This window comes from Cyprinus carpio, chromosome B3 (assembly GCF_018340385.1).
Source record: "Cyprinus carpio isolate SPL01 chromosome B3, ASM1834038v1, whole genome shotgun sequence".
Lineage (NCBI taxonomy): Eukaryota > Metazoa > Chordata > Actinopteri > Cypriniformes > Cyprinidae > Cyprinus > Cyprinus carpio.
The window spans coordinates 27,076,593-27,096,302 of NC_056599.1; the positions used below are offsets into that span (position 1 = coordinate 27,076,593).

Below are 19,710 nucleotides of genomic sequence, written 5' to 3' on the forward strand. Positions count from 1 at the left end.
AAGGAGAGTTTAAAATTTTATTTTTATACACTTTTTTTTGTATTTTTTTTTTTTTTTTTAACCATTTATTATTTGCTTATTTAATAAGGGGGTTGAGGACAAAGGGAGAGGTCATTGTATTTTTATAAAAATGTCCCTCATTCTTTCCATTTTTGTTTTGTCTTACACGCTCACTCGTTCCCTCTTTCTCTCTTTCCGCTTTAGACACTAAGTGTCCCCGTCCACTCAAATTAAAAATAACAAAACAAAAAGGAAAAAAAGAAAAATAATAAAACAAGCACATTCAGTCTTGCCAGAGGTATCTAAAAACAAAATCTGTTCAGGTGGATATTATGTACAAATGAATATGCGATCACACAGGGGATCCAGGTGGGGGCGCTCTGTCACACTGCGGTGATCCGCACAGTTTCAGTCTCAGCCCCTCCGTCAGTTTCCAGGAGGGTGGAATTGAATCTGCTGGGAAGGATGAGCCTGCACTGACACTGATGGGAGCAGAGAAACACAAAGATTAATCATCTGTAATAATACAAATTAATAACTGAATAGTAAATGTAATAAAAAAATAAAATCTTGGTAAATGCATTTGAACATTGCTGTATTTTAAATATCAGTTAAATCTAATGTTCAACTGGGGATTGGATTCTGTAAGCTTGTAGCTTTCAGGACACAAATTACTTGACTGCAAGAAACTCACTCTGAGGTGGTCCAATGTAGGTGTAGTGCTGGTGGTGTCCCTGCTGGGGTGGAGGAGGCCCATGCTGGGGGCCAGAACCCTGCTGAGGGTTGGGGTGATGTGATGGGGCATGAAGCAGCATCACAGGTGGAGGGCCATGACCTCCTGAGTGGTGAGGACCCGAGAGACCACCTGGAACATGAGTCTGAAAGAACAAGCAAAAGTGTATAAAAAAAATTTTGTTTACTAAAATGGTTGACAAAACACTTAATGGTAATGATTCAGATGCAGGGTTCGTACAGATACTGCAAAATTACATCCCAGGACTTAAAGACTTTAAGTACTATTTTTTTTTTTTTGGTTTTCAAGGACTAAAATCAGAGATCTCACTTACCAAACAATATTGTTGTTCTCTTTCAAATCATAATAAACTAATAAAGTAAAAATGGTACAAATAAAGTGCAGCACAAGCAAAGCATGTAATGACTGTGGCCACTTTAACATTTAAACAGATACTATGGCAAAGTTATCGCTTTCCTTTTATTTTATGAATACATGATTGATCTGAAGAATGAAAGCTATATCATGCATAGTTCACTGACAAGCTACGCAATTTCGCAGGTGATTCATTGGCGATAATGAATGCAATATTGCATAACTTGTCAGTGAACTTCAGCTCCGTGTAATAAATGCTGCTCCATCTGAAAGCAGGTGATGGAGATTTAGTACTTCTCACAGAACCGGCTTTACTGACCAGATGCACATGACAATCGCATTTGATTATTTGCACAGCCCTAATTAAAATGTAATAACCGTTTGAAAATAAATAGCCTATTAAGTCTAAATATTTAAGTATTTGGTGCTGTGAAGAACACCACTGTGAATACAAAAATCTGAATGGCTGTTTAAACCATAGATATGGATCTATGGTTTATCATTTAAATACTTTTTAGAAAGTAGTGCAGCTGCTTTGTTTATGGGGTTTCTGGGGTAACGGCTGCATTTCTGCTGTTCAGCACCATCTGCTGTCAATGCTTTCATTGCTTCTCTTTCATGTTTCTGCCATGTGCTTCTCATCTGTGCTTGTTAACATCAGAGTGCGCATTAGTTTTTTACGCAGCACACAGCAGTGTTGTGCATTGTGACCAGCTGATGGGGAAAATATTCTTAAAATGCATTCAAAAAATCTGTATAACTTGTAAAATAATTATTCTTGGTATTTTGAAGTGGCCATGATAACGATATCGTGCATATTAATTACCGTGATATATCACGTTACGGAATACCAGCACATGTCTAATGCAAGCACTATCAAAGGTTTTACCACAAACTCAACTTTACACTGATATTGCAAGACTGCTTTTCACCTCAAGGAGTATTATTACAAGATCGTGAGCGCTCTCAAAAGCTGGGAGAAATAGCATTTATTTAAAATGTGCAGCATTGCTAATTTTGCGTGAAAAGATTGTTTTCAATCGAAAACAAGTGAACACTAATTTCATATATGCTGCCTGTTAAAAATTCAAGTACTTTTCAAGTACCTTATTATAAATATGGCTGTTTTCAAAGGTTTTCCAGGACTTCAATTTCAAAGAGTCAAATTCAAGTACTTCAAACACTTAAAGCATCTTGTACGAACCCTGCAGATGTTTAACCCGCCTGTTATGCCTTACTTTGTTGGGTTCTCTGGGACACCAAACATAAAAACAGTAATATCATTCTATGAATGATAAGTAATCCAGTTTATTTTTGTTTATCCTAGTCACATTTCTGAACTGCACTGAGAAGGTGTTTTGTGCGTAGTTACGATCATCACCTGTGTCAGCTGTCCTAGAGAGGAGTAGGGGTGAGGCAGGGGCTGGTGTCCCGGCAGGCTGTAGCCCTGAAGGGAGTAGGAGGCCTGTGGCGAGCTGTGTCCTGGGGGCATGTTAGGGGGCGTGGGGGCTGACAGCGGCCCAGAGTGATACAAAGACTGAGGCTGAGGACCAGACTGACCAGACTATAAAAAGAAGTCAATACAGTACATATTTGGTATAATTATTGAAAGCTTGTGAAATCTTAGGGGATCTCTTGTAGAAGTATTTAGAGAAAATTCTGGCAGATGTACCTGTCCTGGACTTGGGGCGGGGTGTTGAGGGGGCGGCTGGCTGCCTGTGGGGGTGCTGGAGGGCTGAGGATGATGAATGGAACCAGAGTGATGAGAGAATGACTGTGGAGCTGAAGAAGAAAGAGAGAGAGAGAGAGAAAACAGTTGATAATACTGTACAAGAATTATATACACTTGGGGTGGAAGAAGAGTTTTTTTTTTTTTTTTTTTTTTTTTTTTTAAATGCATTTTTTTTTTTTTTTTTTTTTTTTTTTTTAATGATTGTGTATTAGATTTGTTTTTAACCAGATGCGAGATGACACTGAGTTTGCTTTAGAAACACCTGTACCCTGCTTGCTTCCAAATCCCCACACACACACACCACTGAAACCTTCCGTAAAATAATCTTTCATAAAGTTCGGAAAGGTTGAAGCGAATTACAAGGACATTTGCAAACTTCATTGCACAGGACGCACTATGAGAGACGTGTGCTTTGTTTGATGTTACACTTGAAATGTGCGGTCGCGCCCATCAGTATTTTCCTTACAAATGCTCTACAAAGTCATAATAAGTTTGGAATGCAGTGGACTTATATATTTAAAATATGAACCTCAATAACAGAAGCCTGCTTTAAATTTCAAATGCTGATGCGCGCTTTGTCTGGGAAGACTGCTCGCGCATGCGGCTGTGCGTGTCCACGATTTGTCCTGTATTTTACAAAGGCCAACACATATTTGAATTAACAAATAAGTATTTTGCACTGCTTATAATACTAATAGCAATTATAATGAAATTTCATAAGTAGTATTAGAGAAGCTCATTTGCATGTGATTTTGGGTCTTTGTTACCATAGCGACGGAGTCTCTAGAACACACGCCGTTAAAGTCCTTTCACACGAGCGCAGCATGCGTTAAACAAACCTGTGCGGTTTAAAACATCTAGGAGTTCACATCTGCCCTTTGAACACGAGACTCTCCAGATGTAGCGCTGAATGGGATAGTTATCAATGAGTCTGTCCAGTAACTAATGATGAACGCGCAGTTTGCAGAAAGGGATTTCAGTTGTTCACGGTGGACTGTCTGACTTAAAGGGACACTTCACCCAAAAATGTTGTGTCAGTTTTTGACAGTTCACCCCAAAAAAAACAAACAAACAATTTTATCATATACACACCCACAAGTTGTTCTAAACCTGTAATCATTTATTTCTTCTGTTGAACATAGAAGATACTTTAATGTGGGTAACCAGACAGTTTCTCCCATTTCAGTGACTCTGTTTTTTTTAACCTTACTATGGAAGTTACAACCATCAGATGTTTAGTTGAGAGAAATTCTTCCAAGTATCTTCTTTTGTGATCAATAGAAGAAAGAACTTTATGCAGGTTTACAACAGCCTTGGTAAATCATGAATAATTTATTTTTGTTGTGAACCATACCATTAAAGTGACAGACACACGTGCTTCTGAAGCTATTGGCCTATTGTTTTATTAACACTTCGATAGTCTGTTAATATTATATTCCATACATTATCAGAGCTTGGTAGACATAATTATGATATTTTTAAGACATGATTAGACAGATAAATTAATATATTATAATTAGTTATATTTTGCAGTTATATTAGTTTAAAATTCTTAACATACAACCGTTTTATTTTTTTTCAATTTGTAATTTTGAAAAGTACTTATGTAAGGATATGTAAATGTAAAGATTTTAAGATTCGCAAGTCGGTAAAATTCATTAATAAGGGGGGTAAAAGTAGATCAAGAATCTTTCTGGAATCGGATCGTGACTCCCAGAATCGATCGTGATTTGACTAAAGATTCCCACCCCAATATACACAATGAACTAAATCCAGTCTTTGAAAAAAAATAAAATAAATAATAATCCTTACCATACATCCCCTGCTGAGGGGCTGGTGGTCCTTCAGTTTGACCAGGGTATTGGGGGCCTGGGGGACCCAGAGTCTGTGGGTGGCCTCCCGATCCGAGCATTCGTGGTCCACCCTGGAGCACAGAGTACATCTAGGACAGGGAGAGAAATAACAGGTTTTTTTTTTTTAAAAGAGGATACAGTTAATTAAAAACAAAATCTGCTTGTTTGAGAATATACTAGAATAATTTGTTCTACTGAAATCGTGTAGGCTGGTACCTGTCCAGGGTAGTGGGGCATTGCTTGTATGACCTGGTTGTACTGCAGATAAGAGGGAGGGTAAGGAGACGCCACCAGAGGAGGTCCTGCTGCTGATGCCGCAGCCTGCATCATAGGTGGTGCTGAAGAGCTGTGGTCTGGACGAGGAGTCACCACAGAACCAGACAGGTAAAGAAAGTAACAGGAGTATGACCCTGCGGCCTAATGTTCATACTATCCATCCTAAGTATGTGAAATTAGAAGAAGTGTGTGTCAAAGCATAGCAAGTTGAAAAGAGTATGTCACAAGTCCACGGTTGTTCTCCTATATACTATTACACAGTCTGATGGCTGTAGGCCTATCTGTCCACGTGTTGTCACATCCAGCTCCAAGTAGTAGTGCAAAATAATTTCTGCCTAATTGACAGATGCCAGTTTGTGAAGAAAATTAAAATAATTTAGTTGAACTTAGTCATAAATGTCAATAATTAGAACTTTATTTATACTGATGCCCTACCATGCATGTCATTCTATATTATATTATGTAACATTATCTGATCGATGCAATGGTCAGCGTCAAGAGATGCTAAAGTTACTCCCAGAGGAATAATTGGACTGATTTAAATTCATTTTTAAAGGGATAGATCACCAAAAAATGAAAATTCTGTCATTACTCACCCTCATGTAGTTCCAAACCCGTAAGGCCTTCGTTCAGCTTCGGAACACAAATTAAGATATTTTTGATAAAATCTGAGATCTCTCAGACCCTCAATAGACAGCAAGGATATCACCACGATCAAGGCACATAAACGTAGCAATGATATTGGTAAAATAGTCCATGTGTCATCAGCGGTTCAACTGTAATTAAACAAAGCTACGAGAATACTTCTTGATATTGTGTGGTTGAAAAGACTGAAGCTGTTTCATTCATGACAGATGACAGCTGCTCTCTTTAGGTCAGCAGCAGCGCGAAAGCAGATTTAAATGTTCAAAACACACTGATGTGATCGTATGCTGCACGATGGTGATCACACGTCTAAGGCTGAGGAATGAAACAGACGAATCATTGTAATTTAGGAATAGAATCACATTGGTTTGAATCGTGTTTGTGATCTTTTACGACCTATTAAATTAAAGTGATTAGTCATGTTGGTGGTATCACAGATATATTAATTAGCTTTTTTTGGCTTCTGATCACAAATGTAGCCAAACTTTGGAGCGCTTAGATTAGCGAGCAAGGTCCTGGCAGATCACAGATGATCGGAATCGAAATTTTAATTTGACAAGAAGTATCCGATTCCTGACCTTGAGTATCCGATTCTGGAAATCGATTTTCGATTCCCAACCCTAATGAGGAGGAGAAGAATTGTTAAAAAAAAAAAATATATATATTTTTGTTTCCTTTGCGCACAAAAAGTATTCTTGTAGCTTCTTAAAATTATGGTTGAACGCTTGATGTCACATGGACTATTTTACCGATGTCCTTGCTACGTTTCTGGGCCTTGATCGTGGTGATATCCTTGCTGTCTATGGAGGGTCTGAGATCTCTCAGATTTTATCAAAAATATCTTAATTTGTGTTCTGAAGATGTCTTACAGGTTTGGAACGACATGAGGGAGAGTAATTAATGACAATTTTCATTCTTGGGTGAACTATCCCTTTAATATTATTTTGTTTATTCTTGCATTATTTATTATGATTAACTTCCTGTTTTCGTATATAGCATAATGCTGTTCAGTGATTGCACTCAGTCATGCAGGATATGACTAAGATGGTCCATCTAGTTATTTCTGAATTATTTTTTGTGAACTGGAAATGTGTTTACTTGAATAACTTTCATTTGATGTAACTGAGGATTGCATCAAACTGTGTGAAAAAAAATGTGAGCATTATTGTTTAATTCAGTTCCCACAAGACTTTAATTTCATAATCTACAACAGTCTTCAGTAGGGGTGCTCCGATCAGGATATTTGAGGTCTGATCACAGAAAGCAGTATCTGCCGTTACGATCACAGATACTGATCTTTTAAAGCCTTCTTATCATGTAGAATTATTTATAGTGACGATCCTATCAAAATTTTTAGACATTTATTCAGGGCCTTAATTTCATTTTTGAAAATGAATTCCCCTCTTAGGTGACTCTTGTGAGAGGGGATTTTTTTTAATTTGAGGGGTGGAGGGGGGCATTTTTTATTCATAAAAAAAAAAAATCTTGTGAGAGGGGATTTATTAATTTTTTAGACTTTATTTTTGGTCATGAATTTAAAATTTTTTGTTTTGACAATCGTTTATTGCTTGATAGTTTAGTGAATTTTATAGCCTGATTTTGTGAACTGCATGTGAGACGGCCTTTTACGCCAGGTTTACACACGTTTGGAGTGCGTATGCAGTCCATGTGTGGCATGTAAGCGGTGCAGAAGCAGCACTGACTGCAACTGATCCGTGGCTGTTTACTACAAACACAACATTTATCCATTATTTTGGTTTCAAATCCAAACATTGTTACTTAAAATGCTTCTTCAGCATTGTGGTTTTTTTTTTTTTTTTTTTACACAGTACAGTAATACAATCTTTCGTAGACGTTTAAATGCAATAAATATAAGCAACCCATTATTCAATGCTTTTTAAATTTAATAATTTACTTCTAGATTTATATATTAAGTTGCTCAAGCAAGTAGCAAAATATTTAAACGTTTTCTTACATTAAATCACAAATATTCTAAATTAACTTACCACTGACAAAGTCAGCTTTACTGCGTTTTCTTTTACATTTAATCCTTTTTTACCAGCAATCCTGCGGTTCATAAAGAACTTTGTTTCACTACCTCCACCGGTCCCATCTATTATTGCCTTGTTTATCTAAAAGTGCTCTATTCCTTTAAACCTAGCCAAAAAGCCATAGCCTATGTGTTGACTGTGAAACACAGTAGACTTTAATTAAATGCATTTATGGTGTAATTACTACATTTTCATGTCAATCCATGTTCTTATTTACCACAAGCAACACACTGTTACTTTAATTCAGCGTGTGCAGCGGAATCAATCTCTGCACTGCTCCAGATGCACCGCTCCTGGAATGCACTGCCGGATGCAACCATGTGCAGTGAAAGCTTGAATCCGTTAACATGAGTGCAGAAAAAATATCCACCACATACAGAGTAATGTGAACCTAGCGTTACGTGTGTGCGTTGTGAGTGTGCATGAGCGCAAGGTCTCCAGGAGAGCACATGAACCCTGAACGGTTTAAATTGGCAAGAATTAAAAAGAAATGCAATTTACAAACTTTAGTGAAGATGGGACACTGCCTCGATTGTGCAAGTGACAATTCCTGTGTCAACTGTGCAGCTCACTTATAGCGCAGACGTGATTTGATTTGAAGCCATTTGCCCATTTTGAGAGGGAAAGAGAGTGTGCGCGCAGTGATTCACTCACGCAGTTTAAGTGAAATTATGTCTCACAGAAAGTTTTCAAATTACTGTTAGTTATACTATAAGTTATTTAATGAGGAAATATGAATTGTACCTCACCTTCAGCATTATAATTATTTCTCCCGCACCGGACAGAGACTGAGATGGTGCTGCTTTCGTGCCAAACCTCTGACGGCAGGCGTGTCTTCAGCTAGAGAACGGCCTTTATAGAGACCGCTGATCAAACATTCCAACGTGATTATCGGCAGACAAGTGATCGGTAGCCAATCAGTCAGAGCACCCCTAGTCTTTAGTTTTCATTAATATTTTAAGCTTTTTGGCTAATTGAAATGCTCTTTAATGTGATATGCTGTTTGTATTGTTATCTAGCAGTTTTGTAATTTTATCCAAAGCGACTTACAGTGCATTCAGGCTAACATTTTTTACCTAACATGGGTTCTCTGGGAATCATACCCACAACCTTTTGCACCGCTAACGCAATGCTCTACCAGTGAGCCACAGGAACATACACACTCAGTATGGCGCACTCCCCTTTTAGTCACAAAATATACATGGGAATATCATGAAACCATCTTCCTTGGTTTCACAATACACAATTAATGATTGAAAACTGAGTTTAGCATCTTTAGAAGATGTATCTGTGCTGAAGTTTTGAAAAATGAGTTTAGAATATTTAGTTGATGTATTTGTTCTGAAGTTTTATTTAAAATAAGCCCTGTATTTAAAAATGTCATGCCCTGCTGTTTAATAATAGATTCATTTAAAATAAATACAGAAAAGGTTAAAGTTAAGTTTATGCAAGTATCAATTACATCATTAGTACAACCAATAATAATACAAGCATTACCTTTTGTCCTTTGGTACTTCCCTTGAGTGACAGTTGTCATGGAATATGGGTACATTTGAGGTGCCTAATAAAAGGGGAGAGGAAGAAAGAGGGAGAGAAAAATCCAATTTGCAAACAACTCTATAAAAATCTTGAATTTTGTCTTAAGTTATGAGCAGCAGGGATAGAGACCTGTACAGAGTGGCCCTGTATCTGAATGGGATAGCTCAGGTACTGAGTGTTGTAAATGGCTCCCTGGCCTGGCGGGGGCTGCAACACCACCGTGGGACTGGGCGGAGTTGGCCGTGGCGGGGTGGGAGTGGCTGAGGGCTTCACCTGCAAAGAAGAGATGACACCTTGGCTTGGCACATTTAACGTTTTAACAGCTATACAGAGGAAACTTACTAGGGGGGAAAAAAAACCGTGCTCTTACCATGGTGAGAGGAGCCTTGGTGGGGTTAAACTCTTTGGCGTTGGGGTTGAGTGTAGATTTCTTCACTTGACTGCATCGGAAAACATTATGAATTGCATTAATTACCAACGGATTTAATAAAAAAAAACAGCTGTCACTTGTGACTTTTTTAATATATATTATATATATATACTATATATATAGCTATCACTTATATATATATATATATATTATATTATATATTTTTTTTTTTTTTTTTACTAACTAATGTTACTCACTCAGCCATGCCCTCTGGTCTCTCAGAGGCCTCAGGTTTGCCCTCCTCAATGCCTGGGGTCCTTGCAGGTTGGGGCGTCCCTGATGTTTGCCCTTCCGCAGTTGAATTTTGCATGGCAGGGCCAGACAGGGCAGAGGGTGCAGAGATGGATGTGGCTGGTGGAGGGGTGGTGGTCGCTACCCCCTCTGCATTTGTCTCTCTACTTCTCTCCTCTGCTGGAAGCTCTGTGGTCGGAGTTGAGGGCGGGGCTGTTTTAGCTTCTGTTAGAGGGGCGGGGTCTGTTTGTGTATTGTTGGCGGGGTTTGCTTGAGCAGAGTCAGTGGTCGAAGTTTTGGGGCTGGAAAGGGTGGAGCTAGATGGAAGCTAAAATCGGAAGAGAGGAAAAAAAAAACTATTCAACTATAGTTTATACTGTATTTAACTATTTATAGTATATATATTTTTTAGTCTTGGTTAAAACGCTATACGCCATGAAATAAACCAAACGGTCAAAAAAAGTATTTTAAAATCTGTGCACTTAACGACTTTAGTGAGGGAAAGAACTACATTCTCATGAAGCATTATCAAAGACAACTGAATTAAAAACAATGGTAAAAATATAAAACATTCATTTTAAGTTGTTGATATCCACAGAAATAATACAGAGTATTAGAAAGGTAATAAAAACATCATCAAAGTAGTCCATGTGACATCAGAGGGTCAGTTAGAATTTGTTGAAGCGTCGAAAATACATTTTGGTCCAAAAATAACAAATTACGACTTTATTCAGCATTGTCTTCTCTTCCGGGTCTGTTGTGAGCGCGTTCACAGCACTGCAGTGATGCCGCTGACGTACAACGCTGCTGACGTGTTTTCCGGTGCGCCCAATAACAAAGATAACATGTCAGCAGCGTCGTACGTCAGATGATGTCACATGGACTACTTTGATGATGTTTTTATTACCTTTCTGGACGTGGACAGTATACCGTACATACATTTTCAATGGAGGATCAGAAAACTCTCGGACCAAATCTAAAATATCTTAAACTGTGTTCAGAAGATGAACGGAGGTCTCACGGGTTTGGAACGACATGAGGGTGAGTCATTAATGACATAATTTTCATTTTTGGGTGAACTAACCCTTTAAGTCATCCAAAATAAGTGTGTATTAGCATAACATGTGTGTGTACTTGTGTATTTATATATACACATAAATAAACATATACACACACACACACATAGATATATCAATAAATCAAATAGCGTTGAGACAGGAAGTAAACAGAAGAGAATGACAAAATAACGATCCACATAACATTTTGTGGAGTTTAATGTTAAGATCATTAGGCTATTGAAATACTCAGAGCAGCCCGTCTGGCACCAACAACCATTCCACGTTCAAAGTCACTTAAATCCCCTTTCTGCCCCATTCTGATGCTCGGTTTGAACTTCAGCAAATCATCTTCACCACATCTAGATGCTAAATGCATTGAGTTGCTGCCATGTGATTGGCTGATTAGCAATTTGTTACAACAAGCAATTGAATAGCTGTACCTAATAAAGTGGCCGGAGAGAGTGTATGTGTATATTATCTATCTATCTATCTATCTATCTCACAGCTCTCTGATTGGTGGAATTTTCTACATGGGCAATGTCGTTTTCACCACAAACTCTGCTGTTAAACAATTATTTAAAAAATAAGTTTACATAACCCAACTGTCGCACCGTATGGTGTTCTGGGTTGTTCCCAGTGCATACTAGGGGTTGGCAGGCTGTTGCTAGGGTGTTCGCAGTGATTAAGGCATTACTAGTGGTGGCTCAACAAGTCAAATGAAATCCAACCACTTCCAAACAAACTTTAACACTTACCTTAAAAATATTACCAAACTTACGAAGCTCCTCAATTTCTGATCTCGGATGGACTGAAGAGACTATGAAAAAAAGAGAGAAGAACATTGTTAGCTAAATGAAACACATTGCTCTGCTCACTATGAACTATTGACTGTGTCTTTTAGGCCATACTATTTGCCTCGCGAATTCGGACAAATAACAATTATTTTAGTCTATGTGCCTGGACCAAACTTTGCACTTGCTGCCGAATGCATAGCTGCTAGTTACAACAGAGCGCTTTGCAATTCTGCCGATGACCCAGTCTTCTTGCTTGGGGATTTTAATAAATGCAATGTATCTACGCTGTTGCCAAATCTTGAGCAATATGTAACCTGTCCGACAAGACTGGTTAAGACTCTGGACAAATGCTTTGGTAACGTGGAAGGTGCATATGTGCCAAAGCTATACCCACCTCTGGGACGGTCGGATCACAACGTTATTCATCTGTTACCAAAATACAGGCAGCTTTTAAAGAGGATCAAGCCTGCCGTTCAGCAGGTTCAAACGTGGTCCAGGGACGAAATAGAAAAGCTAAGAGGTTGTTTTGAGTGCACTGAATGGGACTTATTTTTTAACGATGATGACTGTTGTAGTAATCATGAATTGTTGAATGATACAATAACCTGTTATGTTAATTTCTGTGTAAATTCAGTGGTTTCAAACAAAGAATATTAGAGTCTATCCAAATAATAAGCCGTGGATTAACAAAGATCTGAAACATTACCTAAACATGAAGAAAATTGCTTTCTTGCAGAATGATCAGCAGAAAGTAAAAGAGTTAAACAAAGCAGTAAAACGTAAGATAAAAGATGCACAGAATGAATATAAAGAGAATGTTGAAGGGAAATTAAAAACAGGGAATGTAAAGAGATGCATGGAAGGGTTTGAATACAATGATGGGTAGACAAAAGAAAAGAGTTCAAAAACTGAAGACCCTCATTGTCTTGCAAATAATCTTAATATTTTTTTATTCACGATTTGATAATGATTTTAATGATGATGATTTGTCTGTTAGTAATGAATTAATGATGACCATGACTCAATCACAGCCTATGATTATACAGGAGAGGGAGGTTGTCACAGTGCTTCATAAAATTAAACCGTATAAGGCACCTGGCCCAGATGGCCTGAAGGGGAAAGTCCTGAAAGAATGTGCAGCACAACTTGGACATGTGTGTACAAGGTTATTTCAAATCTTCCTGAACAATGGTTTTGTACCATTAGCCTGGAAGAATTCCATTGTCATCCCGGTGCCGAAAATACCTAATGCAAAATCTCTCCAAGACTTTCGCCCAATTGTACTCACATCTATTCTGTGTAAATGCATGGAGCGCATAGTATGTAAGGAACTGTTATCCCAAATCGAGACATGCATAGACCCCATGCAATTTGCCTATTGGGCAAATAGGAGCACTGTGGATGCCTCTCTCACTCTTTTAAATAAGGTTCCAAAATCATCTAGATAATTCAAATTCCTATGTTCGAATACTCTTCATGGATTTCTCTTCCGCTTCCGCTTTTAATACTGTCCAACCTCATCTTCTTTTAAAGCGCCTCTATGAGTTAGGTGCTAGAAGTTGGATGATTTTATGGATTAAGGCGTTTTTAAAAGGTCGCCCTCAGCGAGTTTGTGTTAATAATGTTATGTCGGATTGCTTGGTTTTAGATACTGGGGTACCTCAGGGATGTGTACTGTCTCCAATACTTTTTTTTTCCGTATACATAAATGAACTGAAGTGCAATGACGATAACCTTACCCTTATAAAATATGCCGATGATATGGCATTGGTTTCATGTCAGAAAGAAATGAACTGCACCTCATATTTTGAGTACATTGACAGTATTATCTGTTGGTTTGAGAGTAGTTTTTTTACATCTTAATATTGAAAAGACAAAAGAGCTATGTTTGAGAAATCAGTTGAGAAGAGTAGATACCGTATCTGAATATAAACCAGTTTGTCATAAAGGAAAAAACTGTAGAGCAGTCTCGAATTTTAAATATTTGGGTACAATTATAGATGAGAAACTTAATTTTGAAAGTAATGTGGAGTACATTCATAAAAAAAGCACGACAGCGCCTGGGTCTCCTCAGGAAACTGAGAAGCTTTAATATCGGTCAGCAGACCCTAACTATGTTATATCGATCAATGATTGAGAGTATTCTCACATATAATATTGTTTCATGGTACGGCAATCTAACATTAAAACAAAAGAACAAACTATCACAAATAATTAATCAAGCAAATAAGATTACTGGACAAAAACAACAGCCACTTCAGAGCTTGTTCGATCATTTCATGGGTAAAATGGCAATTGCGATTTTTAAAGATAACACGCATTCTCTTCATTCTGCTTTTGAATTGCTCCCATCTGGACGTAGACTAAAAATTCCCTTGGCTAGAAAAAATGTCTATAAAAGATCTTTTCTTCCATTGGCAGTGATTATCTTGAATCGTATAGTATTTTAATTGAAGCAATAGAATTGCTGTTGATATTTTAAAATTTTCTTTCTTACAGTGTTTAATTATAGAAGTGTGTTGTTGATGTGTGGTGTGATTTCTAAGCAGTGAAATGTATGTTACGTGTGTCAAAGAAAAATTTCCTCTCTGTGAAAACAGACTGGACAAATAAAGTTCAATCAATCGGATGGACTGAAGAGACTATGAAAAAAAGAGAGAAGAACATTGTTAGCTAAATGAGCTGCTCTTGCCCTCCTGAGGACTAGCTGGACTCTCGGTCCTTTCCTTTGAAAGGATTTCATTCACTGAAGTGACAGGAAGAGAGTCAGACAGTTGAATGCATGTACAATTAACAGTGTGTAACCACTCAAATTTGTAGCAACATCTCACCATCTACAGGGAACAGAGGGGTGGGGCCAGTGGGTTTGGTAACCGAAGAGGTATCCAAATAGGTAGGATTAGCCAGAGAAGGGTCCTGGGAAGGAGCATCCGGTTTAGGGGAACGAGAGACTAGAGAGAGAAAGGTAATCATGTTAATTTAAGCAAAAAAAAAAAAAAAAAAAAAAAAAAAAAAAAGGGAATAGAGGTTGAAAAGGCACTGCATCATTTCAATCATTTTTAATTCATGACGGATGCATTTAACTGATCAAGAGGTGACAGACAACTATAATGTTACAAAAGACTTCTATTTCAAATAACTATTCACTTGAACTTTTTATTCAAGGAAGCCTGAAAAAAGTATCACGGTTTCCACAAAAATATTAAGCAGCACAACTGTTTTTAACATCAATAATAATAATAATAATAATCTTAAAAACGACAACAGTTTCTTGATCACCAAATCATCATATTGGAATGAGTTCTGAATGATCATCTAGACTGGAGTAATGGTAAATTGCATCTTAAAATACAAAAGTTATTTTAAACCATTAATTTTACAATATTACGGTTAACTGTCGTTTTTTTTTAATGTTATACTGTACTTCGTTTTTTTTTAATGTTTTGCTTTTTATTACATTAAAAAAAAACGACCTGTGACAAATGGATTGTCTTGTGAATATTGGTTTTTCTATATTATTTTATTACTGAAATGAGCATAATTGAATTAAAAGGGAATAAAATCACAGCTGAACTATGAACACACACTTGAAGATCTTACTAATTTGAATATAGCAAGTAATACTGCATTGTTGCAGTTGATAAATGTGTGTTCATGACTAACCCACTGTAAAATATAAAGTGTACAACAATAGACAAGATCAAAGGTTGAAGACGATCCTGTGTTAACTTAAAGCATCAAACAGACCACAAAGATTGGTTTTACGTGTGCATGTCTATTGTGTGCATGTGTGTATTTTAACCTGTAGGGGAGGAGTGAGAGTTTGAGGTACGCAGGTTTCTGTTGGTCTGTCCAGGCCTCTGAGACTTAGGTGACATTCTGGATGACACTATAAGAGATTGATGCAATGTTCATTAAAACACAGGGTGGCAACCATCACAAACATCAAAAGTGATAGGTCTCGTGCACACACAACTTACCTCCGTTGACAGGCCGGGCCGAGTCTGAGAGAGACTGTGGGTGTGAGAGTGAATGTGGGAGTGTGTGTGGGGAAGGAGGGCTGGAGTGACCCGGCTCTGAGGGGCGGGGCTGCGCAGGAGGGCTGCTCTGTGATTGGTGTGCAGAGTATCCTCCTCTGACGGACAGAGGGCTGCTCCTATCAGTGGGAGGAAGGGTCTGACCACTACCAGAGGGGAGGGGTCTAGGTGAGGAGCTTGAGGGGCCAGGTCTATTTCCTCGATTAGGCAGAGTGGATACAGCTCCTCTTTCGCCCCTTCCAGAAACTCCCATTTCTCTCTCCCTTGCCCTCTGTGGTAGAGGAATGTACTTGCCCTCCCTAAAACAAAGACACAGACAGCAATGATCATCAGTATACCATGGAGAAAGACTAGATAAGATAGTGATGAAAAGAAAGAGAAAGACTGTTTCGAACCTGCTCCCAGCACTGGAGAACCCAGGACTATCTCTTCCTCTTTCTCTTTCTCCTCCATCACGGTCTCTGTCCCGAATCACAGCGCTGTATTTGTCTTCCTCGGTTCGTCCCTCATCATTCTCCAGTGCCACCCGGTAGCGATACTGCAGATTGCCCTCAATCTCACTGGCCAATCGGGCGGCTCGAGCTTCTCGCTGTCTGAAGCCCTCAGAGCTGCCCCGCTCCAGAGGAACCCTAAAAGAGATAGGCAACAGAACGTGAGGTTTACTTGATTTCTTTGAGCAGAATCAGAGCAGTTTTTTTTTTGTTATTTAAGACCTGCGCATATTCACAGGCGCATACTGTGACCTCAGTAAACAAGGCTTTGTTACGCCATAACAGTTTTGATATGTCAGTGTTTGGGTGATTATGGGCAATCTTATTAATGTGCTTTTTTGTTGTGATTTTTTGTTATAAGTAAAAAAAATAAATTATTTAATATGATTAATGATGTAATAAAAGCATCTTTGTAGTACATATATGCATTATGCCATATCGTGATTTGTTTTTCTATGCCCAAATTTATAACCTCTTAAGATAAGACAATTTACTTAAAGTCTTAATATCTTCAATTCAATTCAATTCTGAATTTAAGGAACCACGGAAGCCCTGTTTGAAGGACAGAAGGCTTTTCCACTTCAAAAATTCAAATGTCAGTCTCTCTGAGTAGAGAGAGAAGAAAAAAGAAAAAAAGAAGAAAAAAAAAAAAAGTCTAAAACTGACAGAACATCAACGTACGTGTACATGGAGAGACTGGAGTCATAGGTGGACTTCACTCCATAGGTCTCCTCATTGAAGCGGAACATCTCGCTGGCATCCCAGCCATTAGACTGAAAGACATGAAATGGCATGTAAAAAGCTTCAAGCATGTGAAAGAAATGATTCCTAAAAACACCACAACACTAATTTGTGGTTGGATTGGATACACAAGCATGCTGGTAGAACTCACTGTATCTGCATCTAGGTCAAAATTTTCTCCGTTGCTATCACCACCATCCCACCTTTGAAGGACCTTCTCTCTGTGGTCACCATTTAGTCTCGAACCAATTGCAGAGTCTGTAAAAGTGTCTGAAAACATGCACACAATGCCTTACATTTCCATATTTAACAACACTACACATTTACTACTTCTACAGAGTCATATACACACCTCTGGTAGCATAGTTGAGGTCCACATCTCTGCAGATCATAGTGACCAGGTCATTCGGGCCAAAGATCATGGTGTCCGTGATCTCTTCTCTCCTGGGATGGACTGGTGTGCCTCCACCACCGCCTCCATCTCCTTCTTCATTTTTCACTTTGTGCACTGCGTCCACTGCCAGCTCACACTAAAAACACAGATACTGAGTGAGACTTGATCATGTGTTAAACTTCACGAGGCTTTGCTCTGATAGGCCACAAAAAATACATTTATTAAAAACTAAATATATAAAATAAATAAAAATTAGTCAGTATCGAAGATCAAATCTGAATGAATCTGAACTGGGTCCTGTGTGAACAAAGCCCTTTATTCTAGATTTCAGGTATTCAACTAGTTAAGATCAGCAAGTTTAAACATAAGATTCAGAAAGCAAATTAAATGCAAGATGTGTCTTGTCAGTAGATATGCATTGACTGACTTACACGTGAGCTTAATGTCCTGAAGATTCCCTCATATATACTGCCGTTCTTCACCATAACATCACATCTGGAGCCCTGTGGAAAACATTGCATGTTTGTCAAGTATTTTATTGCTTAATGCTGAAAACAAATTAGAGAAGATGGTGTGAATCACATAAAACCAAAACAAATAAAAATCAAGATTGGTCTTATTTTATTCCTGTGTCGAAACAGGGTTACCACTGTCTAGACAAGCTAGGACATATGAGGTAGCCTAATTTTATTACCTTATGATTTCTAGACCTTTGAAAGTCATCTAAATTAATAAAATGCAAGCAAAACTTGTCATGGGCTTTTTATTTAAAAAAAAACAAAACAAAACAAAAAAAAACAGAATGTATTTATTTATTATTATTATGGCAAGCTCTAAAAGCACTTTTTCAGGAAAACATTTTTTTTTTTAAGTTTGTTTTGGGGGGTGGGGGGATTTTTTTGCAGTAAATCACAAGCAAGTCATGGGCCCTTCGAATAATGTTGTGGGCCCTGGAGTGGAAAAAGTCTGTGAACCACTAAACTGAAGTTATCAAAGAAGGGTGTTTTCAACAGCCATCAATCAAATAAACAGAAAGGTGATCAAATTTCATGCCAAAACTCACCACCACGGCTGTAAGAAAATGGAGCATCCGTGAGTTGTTATACACACCCTCAAACACCTAAAATAAAATAAAATAATAATAAAAAAGGACATAAAAATATCTTTGAGCATTTGGTGGTCTGAAAATGCAGCAAAACACTTAGAGGATACCAAGACATCTAATAATACTAAAATGGAAAACCAAGAGTCTAAAAAGTACAAGCTTTTACGTACAGGTGGTGACTGTGAGGGAGTCTTCACAGTGTTTCTGTTCTTCATGGAAAAAAGGAAAAGAAAATCATTAGTAAAAACACTTTACATAACCACGTGTGTGTATTGCATCATGCAAATCCAGAGGAACACAAAAGACGAACACTCATACCAATAAACGATTTCAGTATATATTAAGAATGTCTTGTATTCGTGAGCTGTATCAGCTATCAAATATAATACATCAAATACGTGGACACATCTGCTGTGTATGCGTGCAGCTAACTAGAGTGTGACACACGGCCCCGGTGTTACAGGCGTTGATCCGCTGTTACCTGTGTGGACAACAGTCACAACATCGAGAAGCGCGTGATACAACAAAAGGTCAATCATACACGAGTAACAAAATAACTATCGGACTGAATCTGATTGCGCATCGTGACAAAATAATATTTTGCAATGTCAGTATTTTGTGTAAACAAAGGCAGCCAAGCGCGTGTTTTGATTGCGTCAGACTGCCAAGCGGGTTATCGGAGCTGGCTAACAGCACGAGCAGACGCCGTGTCGAAAACAAGACAAGCAGCTTGACATTAACGTGCGCTAACGTACACATCTCGGGCCCCTCGCTACAATCAATCAAACCGATTAGGAAAAACAAATGTTTGTACTTTTTTGTCACATGCATCCCGGTTCTTCTTTGAGGCGTTTGTCCGAAACAGCTCAAGTTGAAAGTCGAGCACAATACAGAATCATATGGGATCGGAAAACAACAACAAAACACTGCTGATGGCCCGCCTCCGAGAGCAGCCATACGCTGGAAAAGGTGGCAATCAATTAAAACCTAAATTCTATTGGTTGAGAATATTATTTCTGGGCGGATGTGAACCGATTGCGACAACGTCCTCCATCATTGGCCCAAAAGCGTGTCACTCAAACATTCTTCGCAGCGATTGGCTAGCGCTCCTGCTGATTTAACAAGACTCGAAACCATTGGTGTTCTAGGGAGTAGATTGAGTATGCGCCGAGGACACGCCCACTTTGACCGGTAGGCCTCGTGTTAAAATGCCAATCCGCGGACT

The 19,710-nt window shown here is 38.3% G+C and overlaps 1 protein-coding gene across 1 annotated transcript; it reads right to left on the reverse strand.

The window, feature by feature from the left end:
- Positions 1–3: 3 nt before the first annotated feature.
- On the reverse strand, positions 4–19,642 carry LOC109113736 (ataxin-2-like protein). Its single transcript, XM_042720556.1, has 23 exons — positions 19,300–19,642; positions 18,656–18,694; positions 18,444–18,500; positions 17,812–17,883; positions 17,339–17,516; positions 17,138–17,256; positions 16,927–17,018; positions 16,150–16,383; positions 15,698–16,053; positions 15,520–15,606; positions 14,549–14,668; positions 14,400–14,463; positions 11,679–11,745; positions 9,832–10,193; positions 9,575–9,644; positions 9,334–9,477; positions 9,163–9,226; positions 4,910–5,070; positions 4,653–4,782; positions 2,781–2,890; positions 2,490–2,672; positions 695–878; positions 4–482 (listed from the first exon to the last, which is right to left on the reverse strand). Exons 3-23 carry the CDS (start codon positions 18,468–18,470, stop codon positions 427–429), a joined length of 2,880 nt encoding a protein of 959 aa, XP_042576490.1. The 5' UTR covers positions 18,471–18,500; positions 18,656–18,694; positions 19,300–19,642; the 3' UTR covers positions 4–426.
- Positions 19,643–19,710: the final 68 nt, after the last annotated feature.

Coding starts and splice junctions, on each gene's coding strand:
- LOC109113736 (XM_042720556.1), bottom strand. CDS start 18,470: ATGCTCCATTTTCTTACAGCCGTGGTG. Junction 2,673..2,780: donor CCGCCCCAAGTCCAGGACAG/GTACATCTGCCA, acceptor TTCTTTTTATAG/TCTGGTCAGTCTGGTCCTCA. Junction 879..2,489: donor CTCTAGGACAGCTGACACAG/GTGATGATCGTA, acceptor TTGTTCTTTCAG/ACTCATGTTCCAGGTGGTCT.